General features: G+C 24.0%; 1 protein-coding gene across 3 annotated transcripts; it reads right to left on the minus strand.

Moving 5' to 3' along the window:
- Window positions 1-2319: 2319 nt before the first annotated feature.
- LOC122501248 (coiled-coil domain-containing protein R3HCC1L) lies at window positions 2320-12971 on the minus strand. Of its 3 annotated transcripts, XM_043610575.1 has the most exons (9): window positions 12773-12929; window positions 12129-12237; window positions 11349-11498; window positions 8665-8747; window positions 8459-8579; window positions 7191-8070; window positions 4864-5104; window positions 2833-3069; window positions 2320-2557 (listed from the first exon to the last, which is right to left on the minus strand). In XM_043610575.1, the coding sequence occupies exons 4-9, from the start codon at window positions 8726-8728 to the stop codon at window positions 2493-2495; spliced, it is 1608 nt and encodes a 535-aa protein (XP_043466510.1). In that variant the 5' UTR covers window positions 8729-8747; window positions 11349-11498; window positions 12129-12237; window positions 12773-12929; the 3' UTR covers window positions 2320-2492. The 3 variants fall into 3 exon arrangements, with proteins under 3 accessions (XP_043466510.1, XP_043466508.1, XP_043466509.1); XM_043610573.1 differs by lacking the exon at window positions 12129-12237 and having other exon boundaries at window positions 12773-12969; XM_043610574.1 differs by lacking the exons at window positions 11349-11498; window positions 12129-12237 and having other exon boundaries at window positions 12773-12971.
- Window positions 12972-13129: the final 158 nt, after the last annotated feature.

Here is a 13129-nt window from a genome sequence, read left to right on the forward strand (position 1 = left end):
TATTTATGAAAATAATTGAATGTTTGCGAAAAATTTTATCAAAATTTATTTTAATAATTGAATTTCCGTGAAAACTTTATTTGCGAAAATTATTTAATTTCACTGAAGAATTTTATTATTAATGAAAATAATTTAATTTATGGAAAAAATTTATTTAAAATTTTTTAAAACAATTAAATTTCTTAGAAGAATTTTATGAAAGTTTTATGAAAATTGTTAATAATTATAATTTTTTCTAACGAAATTTAGTATTTATTGAAGTAATTGAATTTATACGAAGAATTTTATTAAAATTTTGAAAAATAATTATTTTATTATTTGTAAATAATTGAATTCCTGTACAATTTTGTATTATTTCTGAAAATAATTGAATTTCTGCAAAGAATTTTGATGGAAGTTTTATGACAAATGGAAATAATAATTATTCATGAAAATAATGATGTCATTGAGAAGAAATTTATAATAAATTTGTATAGAATTAAATTCTTGAGAAATTTTTATTATTTATGAAAAAGAATGAATAATTTAAAATAATTGAATGTTTGCGTATAGTTTTATGAAATTTCTTTTTAAATAATTGAATTATTTTGTGAAATTTTATTGAAATAGTAGATATTAAAAGTCATTGAATTGAGAAAAATTATTGAAATTAATTTAATTCTGCGAAGAATTTTATTAAAATTATTGTAAACGCAACTCTTTTAAAATTGAATTAATTTTGAAATATTTAAGTAAAATTAGATTTCAAAAATAAGCACAATAACTTTAAAAAATAATAATTTTCCAGGATTCCGATCAAAATTCCCTGACAAATTTCAGGTTACGTGGTAACCCTGATTCAACAAAAAGTGGATTTTTATTTTTTAAATAACAATCCCAATGAATTATGATTCAGAAAATACTTTTTTTTTTATTATTTCTCGACAAATAATGTTTCCCAATCAACATATTACAAAGTAACATTGAATATAGGTAACGTATATTTCTCGTACAGTGACTAGGTCTGTCTGTCATATATTTAATCGGCAACAATTGTATAGAAAAATACAATCTCGCTTCATTTTTATAGAGAAATATTATTTCACTTTCTCTAAAATTGTGCGCAGATCGTTATTATAGATATTTCTTTTTCTTCTTCTTTTTTATCCCTTCTTCGATTATTATTATTCTAGAAAATGACAACTACACGACGATAAATACAAATAATGCCACAATTTCACTTGAATTACCTTATCAACTAGTTTTTTTTCCTTATTTGTTTGTTTGTTTGTTTTCTTTTTCTTATAAGAATACGTATAAAGTTTTATACAATTAATAATAAATTTCGTTGCATAAAAATTGCATCGATGTTTTGTAATTCTGATGGACATGGGTCAACAGTTTATTGTCAGGTAAAATTGCACATTGCAAATCTCTGCGTACATTGCCAACAAGAAACAATGATTTTATATTGGATTATGAAATAATAGGAATTAAATTAATTAATTTCATTTAGAAGAGAGAAAATTATGCGAAAAGATTATTGAGATTTTATAAAATTAGAAGCAGAATAATTGATAAATTAATATATTAATTAATATATTGGCGTTGAGTTTAGTGTCAAAATTGTTAAATTTTTGAAAGTTTTGTCATCTTTTGTAAATATAACTCATTATTAATATTTCATTATATTATTAATGTATTATTATGAAATTAATTTCGTTTTTAAAAATTTTATTCGAGAGCAAAAATTTATGCAATTTTTAAACTGATTTTGAAAACTAAAAAAATTTACTATTGTAAACTGATTTTAAAAATGAGAGTGAACTGATTTTGAAATTGACATTAAACTGATTTTGAAACTGATAGAAAACAGATTTTTTGAAAATGAAAAGAAGAAGCAAAATTACAAAAATTAACTGCAATTTAGGGTCAAATTATTATTGGAAAAAGTAGGTGACATCATATTTCTTGATGGCATGTATATATAGATATATAACCAAGGCAATGATTGAGGTACGAAAATTAATGTCACTTAACATTTATAAGGTCGAGTGAATTAAAGTGCATAAACTAGTCAACCTTCTCAAATACGTATCTCGACAATTTATCAAATAATTCTATTTTTCATCGAGTGATATGACGCTTAGATTTGTTTCTCTTTTTTATATAATGTGTTTATATATATAAATCTAGAGACAGAATTCTTTAACAGAGATCCACGGAAAGTTTACTTCTAACTCGCCTAACTCATCTATCAGAATGAACTAATAAATTTATTTATTCCAAACTTTCATCTAAATGAATGAGAGTTATGTAGATGAGTAAGGCACGCGAAAGTCTTCTCTTTTCTTTTTATTATTCACCTTTGTTTTCGTGTTCCAGTTTTTCTTCTTTTTCTTCTTCATCTTCTTTTTCTCATTGCTCATAATAGACTCTTCAATTAACAGAGAGTCTCTTTTCGTATATGACCGGTCATTTTTGTAAAAAAAATTATATCCGCTATAAAGTTATTATTTTTCAGTAATCACACCTTCCCAAGCGTCATCGCGTTGCTTATTCGCCAATTTTTTCTTTTCTGCAAAAATTCCCAACAGTAAAAAAAAATTCTACGAAAATAGAAAAGAAGTAAAATAGAAAAATTTGAATAAAAATAGAGACAAAATAGAAAAATATACCTAAATAAAAAAATATAAAAGAATAGAAAAAGTGACTAAAATTAGAAAAATAAATATATAAATTTTTATTTAAGAAAAATTTTATTTATTATAGAAAAAATAAAATTTTTCTTAAATGAGTTTGTTTAAAATATAAAAGAATGACACATATATAATGTGACAAGTATTATATTACCTTTGGCTTCACGCAAAACGATTTTTTCACGTTCACGTTCTTGTCTGGCGGTTGCTAATTTAACACCTAGAGCTCCGGTGACTAAACGCCTCGCTAAAGCGGCGCACGTCTCGGGACGATTTCTATAAGGCTGTAAAAATTCCGAGCCCCTTCTTGCTTTTGTTTTACTGAGTGCAGTGGCCTCACTGAGAGGTCGAGTTTTTACAACTGGATGATCAGATGCCAATACCTCCGCCGCTAAAAGAACAAAATAAAATACAAACCGCATTCCAAAGTCAAAATCATTATTCTTAGCTGTAACATATTATGTATCACACTTTCTATTACTTTCAAATATTTCCTTTTTTATTGATAACATTAAAAAAATTTTCATCTATTTATAAATTATTATTCTCCTGAGGAAAAATAATCATCAAATTTTATAAGGTATTTTTCCATTAAAAATTTAAATTCCATTAATAAATTTTCAATGGAATTAAATTCGCTTCAAATTAGCTTTTAATTCTCATAAAAAATTTTCCTAAACTTTTGAACGTTCAAATGAAGGAAATTTTTTCAAAAAGCGAAATTTTAATGTAAGAAATTCTAATTTAAAAAATAAAACTTCTATACAATTACATAATTTTTATTGAAATTTAGAAAAATAAATTAAAAATTATTAAAAATTACTAAAAAAAAAATTAACAAAATTGGAGTTTTCAACGTTTATGATCAACATTTTAAAGAGAAAAAATACTTGAAAAACAATAGAATTGTTTGCTTACAAAATTTTTTTTTTCAAATTATTGATCAAAAAATTAAATAAAATATTTTATAAGCATAAATTTATGGAAATTTTAGTAGAAAAATATTTACTTTCCAATCGGTTGATTATAAACGTTGCAAACTTCACCAGTGTAAAAGTAAAAATTATTGAAAAAATTACTGAAAGTTGTAAATTACTTCATTAAAGATAATTAAAAAAATTAAGTAAAATATAATGAATAATAAATTAGATATATAAAAGATGATAAATAATAAATTAGAAACAAAAGACAATAAATAATAAATTAGAAATAAGAGATAATATTATAAGCAAAAATAAAGACAATACTTTCTGGGAAATTAATAAAAATCAAAAAAATCTCATGGAAAAATGAAGAGGCATTTTTTCACATAATACAGTTAAAAGGAGACTAGAATCATTACATAATCGGTCGTCGATGGAAAGTTATGAAGGAAGGCCTACTTAAAAACCTTCTGTACTACTTTTAACCTTGACCTACAGAATACTGTTAAGTAATCCGAAAACTGTAATCTCATTTTAATTTCGAATTTTAATATTGAATGAATTAGGAAAAAATAATTATCATTTGAAAGAATTGGTAATCATTTGTTAACTTTAAAATTCGTATTACAAAATGTAAAAGAAAGTTCTCAAAGATAAATTCATTAAATTTTAATTCTATTTTATTTTCTCGTGTTAATTAATTTGATTTTCCTTTTTTAAGTTAATTATTTACTTTTTTAGTTAATGAATTTGAATTTACTTTTTGAATTTATTTTCTGCAAGTTAATTAACATTGGAAATTATTACTGATAATTAACTAATTTAGAACTATTTTTATTACATTATAAATTAATAGACCGTATGATTGGTATTTGAACGAACTTTCTGTTTTTACCGTACATCAATTTATTATTGAATTAAAATAAAATGAACAGATTTTAATAAAATAATACATAAAAATTCTGAACGTTCAAGAAATTATTTTTTCTTTTGCAAATATTTTTAGAAGTTTCTGACTCAAAGACAAAAAGGAAAATTGAACAATTTAAAACTTTACAAATTACTTTTAATATTTGTCGCAATTTTATAATATAATTTAAATTAGTTTCAAAGAAAGAAGTTGCAATTAAAATTAATTTACATTAAATTAATTTAATATTTGTATTTAATAAAATTTAAATTAGGTTTTTATGAATTTAAAAATCAATTTCTTCTTCGTCAAAAAAAAAAAAAAAAAAAAAAAATGCGAAATTGTATCTTACCAACGAGGGGACTGCTAAAAACGCCCAAACAATGGGTATCGTCAACCCATTTTAATTCAAAGCCACCACTTTTGAATGGACTGAAAACCGCCACCAAGTCGCAGGTTTTAAAGTTCGAGGGAAAATTGTAAATTTCAAGAACGTGCGCATATTCATCGCTTGAGACCTCAATAGTCTTGGTATACGTTTTATAACTGTTCTTCGGTTGCTCGATTGTAACTTCACCAACTGCCGTTGTAAGCTGAGAAAAAATTATGAATACTTAGTAATTTATAAACATAACTTATCTTCAGGAGTTTTTTCTCCTTATTTTGCAAAATTAATTTATATTCGAATATTTGGAGAAAAAGAATTAATTTCTAACAATTTAATTCTATTTTTTAATAAACAAAACCTGTTTATAAATAAATAAATAAATTTTCATCGTTGATTTGAACGTTCAGAACGTTAAGGACATAAAAAGAATAAATTTCTACCAATTTTTAACAATTAATTCAGGGTTGCCACAGGTCAGGGAAATCAAGGAATTTAAGGAAAGTAGAATTATTCAAAGAAAAGTCAGGGATTTTTATTAAAAGTACTGGAAAAAATTAAATCTTTAGAATTAATAAGAAAATTCTGAATTTTTGTGTCTTTATACATTGCAAAATTCTTCGCCGAAATTCAATTATATTTAGTAATTTTAATAGAATTCATTGAAAAATTCAATTTTTTTCATAAATAACAATATTCATCACAAGAATTCAATTATTTTCAAAATTAATAAAATTCTTCGAAAAAATTCAATTATTTTCAAAAAATCGTCAACATTTTAATTATCTTTATGAATGAATAGCAAAATTCTTCGACAAAATTCAATTATTTTCATAAATAAATAATAGTATTTTTAACAAGAATTTAATTATTTTCAAAAGTAATAAAATTCATGTCAAAATTACAATTATTCTAAAAAAATTTTCTTAATTCAATGATTTTCAATATTCTACTATTTTAATCAAATTTCCTAAAAGAATTCGATTATTAAGCAAAAATTTTGATAAAATTCTACACGAATATTCAATTATTTAAAAAAAAAATAAAAATTTTACAGGAATTCAAGTATTAAAAATAGAATTTGCATGAACTTTTTCTATAAAATTCTTGACAATAATTCAATTATTTTTATAAATAATAAAACTTATTGCAGAATTTTAATTATTTTTAATACAATTTTAATCGAATTTCTTGGAAAAGGAAATTATTCTTAAAAATTTTATTAAAATTCATCGAAAGAATTCAATTTTAAGAAACATTCAATTATTCAATAAATTATCTATGTTTGTATTTAAATAATTGAATTCTCGTAGAATTTTCTAATAAAAATTGATTTAAAAATTAATTTCAGTTAAAGTTTTAAATAATAATTGAATTTTTGAGAATTTACTAATAATTGTAATTTTTAGAAATAATTGAATTTTGTAAAGGTTTCAAATTAAAATCTTTGAGAATCTGAATTTTTTATACTTTTTTTTAATTAAAAATTCTATGGAACTAATTTTTCTCAAAAAGATTAAACGAAATTTTTGAAAATTATTTCAAGTTTTTAATTTCTAATGTATTAAATTTAATAATTTACGAATAAATCCGAATTTCACGTAAAATTGAATTCTAAAGAAATGGATTTGGAAAATTTCAAATAAAAACTCTTTCAAAAATTATTAAAAATAATTGATTTAATGAAGAATTTTATTTAAAAATTGTAGAAAATAATAATTGAATTGAAGTTTCAATACTGAAACTCCTTCAAAATTATTTTCATCAATAAATATTCTTATAATATAAAATATTGATTTTAACAGTCGATCATCTTTAATTATTATAAAACATGAAGAAATCGAGCACTTCGAGTCGAAGACTCGGAGTGATCAATTTCTTCATGTTTTACAATATTATTTTTATCAGTTATTGAATTTCAAAAGATTTAAATTTGAAATTTTTGAAAATGAAAAAATATCAGTGATTAAATATTTATTTATAAAATCAAGTCATTGGTATTTTTGAATAATTTTGCAATTATGGTAATTCGTAAATAAATGTAATAGAACATTTTTTTGAGCATCTAATAATTTTTAGAGTGAATCAGAATATTCTTTAGGGGCAGGGAAAAAAATGAAAATCAGTCAGGAAAAAGTCAGAGGAAAACAAAATTAAATTTTTGTTGCAAAATTAATTTTTTGTCTGCAATTCTAAAAATTCAATTTTCTAATAAAAACAAAGAACTTAAAGATTTACAAAGATGGAAATTTTACCTGAAAAATTGAATTTTCTAATAAAGAAAAAAAACTTACTTCATTAATGAGACTTGGATCCAAACAATCGCCATTGTCATCAAAAAGACTATCCCAATCCAATTCGTCCCTATCAGCTTTAATAGAAGGTGAAGGTGGCGCGGCAGGTTTACTTTTCGGCCTCTCAATTTTCTTCACTTTCTTCTTCTCTGGCGGTGTAATTGGAGTAACAGAAACCTCTTCCTTAACAGCCTCCTCTCTATTTCTATCATCAGTAATAATGATAACATCAGATTTCGAATTATTGCTAATTATTCTTTTATTCTTCTGATTAACAACAATGTCACGTCGAGAAGCATCATCATCAACTTCCTGACGATTCGGCGACATTTCAATATCACAATTTTCTTCATTAGACTTGAACATTATAATTTCACTCATATTATTTCTATCTATTGTTAATGTTTCACTAGAGGAAATTTTTTTATTATTCTCATCCGTTGTTTTTATATCATTAATGAATTTAATTAATTTACTATCAGATGCAGATCTATTTGAATTATCATCTGTTTCTAGAATTAAACTACTCTCTGTTCTTGACGATTCATCTGTTTTGGAGGAATTTGTTGTACAATTACTCAAATTGGAAGACTCATCATTTTGAGAATTTGAAATAAGCTTTAAATTTGTTGTTGTCAAATCGGTCTCTTGATTTTCGATAAAATCAGAGGGGAAATTTTCTCCCTTCTCTGGATATTTTTCATTATTAATTGTTGAAATATTTGAAGAAGGCAATATTTTTTCTGTGAGAATTGAATCTTGCTCTTTGTGCTTGTCCAATCGACTCTTTTCCTGGCGCACTGGACTCTCTTCGACTTCTAAACTTCTTCTGTGTCTTGGCACGTAAACCGCGCGATCCGGTCGCTTCTGGCGAATTGTTCTGTAAAAATATTCAAAAATAATATTTTTTTCTCTTATAGAAGAAAATTATTATTATAAAGCGATCGGCGAAGTTTACAACATTTATAATCAACGATTTTTAAGGAAAAATATTTTATCTTCGAGTTTTTGTCAACAAAAATTTTTACAGTATCAGATTATTATTTTTTGCTTTCAAAACATTGTATACCTTCAAAAATATGAATTCATTTTATGAGAGTTTATTTTTTTCAAAAGAGGAAATTATTCAATCAAGAATCGAAAAATTAATATAACGGAAATTATAGAACCAGGAATTAATAAATTAAAATAACGGACTATTTTCACATTCCTGGTAAAAATATGTTATTATGTTTTTTTGTTTAAAAGTAATAGTTGATTTTCCTTACTTAGTAGAGGCACAGGAATCTGCTACTGGCTGATTGGTCGTTGACTCGGAAATTACAGGTTCGTTTCTTTTTCTCCTAGCAGCTGGCGGTCTATAAATCTCCACTGTGGGAACTGTTTTTACTAAAACGACACATAAAAAAAGACACACTGATTTCTCACGTTTTCAAACTGATAACAAAAAAATGTCAATTTTTCAATCACACACCTCTTTGTTTTTGAACGCTGAATTCCTGAGTCGACGAAAGTGAACACTGTTCTTGAACACCCATTGCACTCGCTTTTGGATCCCTTGGATTAAAATTCAAATTAAAAATCAAAATTTATTATTTTTCTTAAACATCAATAATTATTTTCCACTATTATTTAAATGATCAAGTAAATCAAATTTTACTCTGGCATCTAAAGTTTCATCGAGTGTGAGAATTTTTATTTTGTTAGAATTAATTTGATTTGATGAAAGATGAAAATGGAAATTAATGAACAAAAAGCAATGAATTTTCTATCTATCTCTCTTTCTTTCTTTTTGAAGATAGGAAACAAAATTAAAATTTTACGATTTTTGTAATTGAATTGAAAATTAATTGTGATTGAATTCGATCATTAATTCTAATTGGAATGTTTCTTCAGAGTAGTAGTTTTGATAAATTAGAAAGAAAATAGAAAGAATCTTGTTTTTTTTTCCTTTCTTTGAATTTCATTTCTTTAAACAAAAATAATTTCTTCTATCGCAAGGTGAAAAATTTGCAATGCACAAGACTCGTTTCTGCAAGGACTTGGTATTTTCACTTTTAATATATAAAGATTGTGCAATATATGCTTTAGAGATTACATTCAACGCAATGCATGACTTTCATTTAACACCACTTTTTATTCTTTATTACTATTTATATAATTAATATTCAAATGTTGGATCACTCACAATCAGTGGCAATTAATGATAAATACAGTAATGTTTGTAATAATTAATAAATAGAAGAAAAATAATAAATACAAAAAATAATAACAGAATTGCCACAAAAATTTAATTTTGTTTTTCCCTGACCCTAAAGAATATTTATTATTTCAAAACATGAAGATATCGATCACTCCGAGTCTTCGACTCGGAGTGCTCGATTTCTTCATGTTTTTTAATAATTAAAATTGACCGAGTGATAAAATCATTATTTTTATAATTATATGAATATTGTTACTGTAATTTTTTCAAAATTACTTTCGTCATTTCAATTAAATTATTATTTTCTAGAATTTTTAACTAAAATTCTGCTTTAAATCAATTATTTCTAATAATTTTTGAAAAAGTTCTTTAAAACTTCATTAATTTGAATACAAAAATAAATAATTAATTGAATAATTTAACGTTTATTAAAATTGAATTCTGACAAAGAATTTTATCAACAAATTTTTAAATAATTGAATTCTTTCGACGAATTTTACATCAATTTTTATTAGAAAATTCTGCAAGAATTCAATTATTTAAATACAGATTACATAATTTATTAAATAATTGAATAATTCTTAAAATTTAATTTTTATAAGTTATTTTATCAAAATTTTTGAAAATAATATTGATTTCTTTCAGAAAATTTTATTATAATTTTAAATGAATTAAAAATTATAATTTTACAAATTTTTCAAAAAATTTATTTAAAATTGTATTAAAAATAATTGAATTTCAGTAAAAAAAACTTTATTTTTTATGGACGTAATTGAAATCTTGCAAAGAATTTTATTAAAATTTTTGAGAATTAATTGAAATCTTGCGATCAATTTTATTATTTATGAAAATAATTTACTTTTTGGTAAAAATTTTGTTCAAGTTATTAAAAACAATTGAATTTCTTAGAAGAATTTTATAAAAGTTTAATGAAAATGGTTTACAATTGAATTTTTGGAAACGAAATTTAGAATTTATTAAATTAATTGAATTTTTGCGAAGAATTTTATTATAATTTTGAAAAATAATCGAATTTCTGAAAACAATTTAAACTTTATTATTTTTGAAAACAATTCAATTTCTGCCAAGAATTTTGATAAAAGTTTGATGAAATTCATTGAATAGAGGACAATTTTTGAAAATAATTGAAATTTTCACAAGTATTTATTATTTATTATTGAAAATGATTGAATTTTGGAAAAATATTTTATTAGTTTTCAAGATAATTGAAAATTTGTCGAGGATTTAAAAAAAAAATTTTAATAATTGAATTTTGGAGAAGAATTTTATAATTTACAAAGATAATTGAAATTTTGACAAGAATATTATTGAAATTTTTGAAAATAATTAAATGTTTGAGAAGAAAAATTTAAGTTTTTCCAGTACTTTTAATAAAAATCTCTGACATTTCCCTGACTAATTGTACTTTCCCTGAATTCCCTGACCTTTGACATCTCTGATAATAATTATAAAAAATAATAAACTACAAGAAATAATAAATACAAAAATATTGTAATTTCAAAGATTTAGAATTATTATGATTCATAAATAAAAATTACCAAATAAAAAAATAAGAAATAATTTATTGTAATTTTTATTTCTAAAATTCTAAAATCTCAATAGCCACAGGATCAGTTTTCTCCTAGAGTCATAATACTGCGTTTAATTACATTCATCAAGAGGACGAAGAACTTTTCCTATTCACATGGTTAATTTACTTCAATTGAGAATAAAACTGCAATTTAGAGAATCTTCAGAAAAAAATGAAAATAAATTCCAAAGAAATTAGTTTTTCTTTCTCTCTTGTAATTTACAAAAGAAGTGAAACTTTACTTTATCCCATTGTTCTCCGTCAAAAAAAAAATACAAAAATACAAAAAAAAGCGAAAATAAAATTAAATAATCTCACACAGGATGAATTTTTTAATAATGTATTTTTTTGTTCACTGATTCACCTTATCACATCGGATTTAAAGCATACGACAGTTCTCCTCGCGACGCCCTGCCCGATGGAAAATGTGTACAAAAGATTCGAATACCGATCTTGCACAAGTTGATGTATAAGAAATCGTCTATAGTTGTTCACCGGCGGAAACACCAGCACTCTGAAAGTGAAAAGAGTGATCTGATCGCGACTGAAAGTAAAACCAAACTGTAAGAGGTGAATGTAACTTAAAGCTTCGTCGTCACAATCGCAAATATCCCACCATTACTTATACTATATAAACATCGGCTAACTTTTACATAACATTATACTTTCTCTTTCATATCGTCTTCCTGGTCCTTCCTTTGTTTTTTTGCTAAAAAAAAAAAGTTTCGCAAAACTTCAAAATCGAAAAATCTCTACAATCTAATCGAAATATTTGGCAAAATAAAAAATTAAAAAAAAATGCCTACAATAATAATTTATTGGAAGAGAAAAATTTTTTTTCTACTAATACTTCTGACATTTACTCAATTTATGAAACGTAAAGAAAGGAATCACTCTGAAGAACAAAATTTGAAATTTCTAATTCAGCAGTTTATTTTTTTTAGTTATTTTTCTCAATTGAAATTAAAGTTTCCTCACTTCGTCAATAATTATCCAATCGTGGAAATGCTATTAATTTATTGTAATATCTAACTGCTAGTGCAGTTCATAATCTCGTATTATTAGATAACTTTCGATTTAAATCTAATCTATCTTATGCGAATTAATTGCTTGTGTAATAGTTAATATTATTATGCATAGTTACCAGCAGGTCAAAATTATTCGTTCATTCAACTCTGGTTAATTAGACTGAGTAAAAACAGTTGTTGCTGAATTTAAATTCTTTTTCACAGTTGAGAAATCTTCCTCTACATCTTTAATTGAATCAAAGAAATAAAATATGAAATTTAAAATATTTTTTTTATCAAAAACTTAACAGACAAAACTCATGCAAGCGAAACGAAAACTTTTGTTCACACTCTTGTTCACACTTTTTATTACATAAATCATAGTTTTCATAGAGAAAATAATCACGTTAACGAATTATTGATTTTATGTCAATTTATGTCAATTGAACTAAACGAAGTAAACCAAGAAAACCCTAGAAATACATGAAATACATGAAAATAGATTCAAGCTTAGAAGTACTTACTACTTTGAAAATAGAGCAAGATTTTAACAATGAAAGAACGTTCTTTGGTTTTTTGATAACAAAGGGATAAAATAAGGTTTGGAAATATTTGTTTAGTAGACAATAAACTGGAACTATTTCTAATGCTAAGGATAAAAATACAAAATTGCGATTCTATATAGGTTCTAAAGGAAAATGATTCTTGAAATGAATGTTAATTTTTAAGGTTACGTTAATGAAACTGAACATTGAAAATGATGTGAAATGTGTGATTGTACCTCTTTCTTGTTTCGTCCTTGGAGAAGTCTATTAAATCGTTCTCCACATCATCGGAGAAGTAACTATCTTGCAAACTCATTTATATTGATACGATTTCTTCTCAAATTTACACAGAAAAAGCAATAAATACACGAATTCCATCGGAACAGCATACAATATCCTTTATTGGTGTTGTATACGTGTACGTTATATCATAATAATAAAAGCGTAGGTGTATTATTACGCACACGAACGTAATGACATATGAAAGCAGTGTTGCCACACTAAAAACGACTGTGTGCCCCATCACACTTCTTTCTTTCTTTCTACTATTTTTTAACACTTTTTTTTCCTTTTTATTACACTTCATTACACTT

The sequence above is a fragment of the Leptopilina heterotoma genome, unplaced genomic scaffold (genome assembly GCF_015476425.1).
Source record: "Leptopilina heterotoma isolate Lh14 unplaced genomic scaffold, ASM1547642v1 Lhet_206, whole genome shotgun sequence".
NCBI classification, from domain to species: Eukaryota; Metazoa; Arthropoda; class Insecta; order Hymenoptera; family Figitidae; genus Leptopilina; species Leptopilina heterotoma.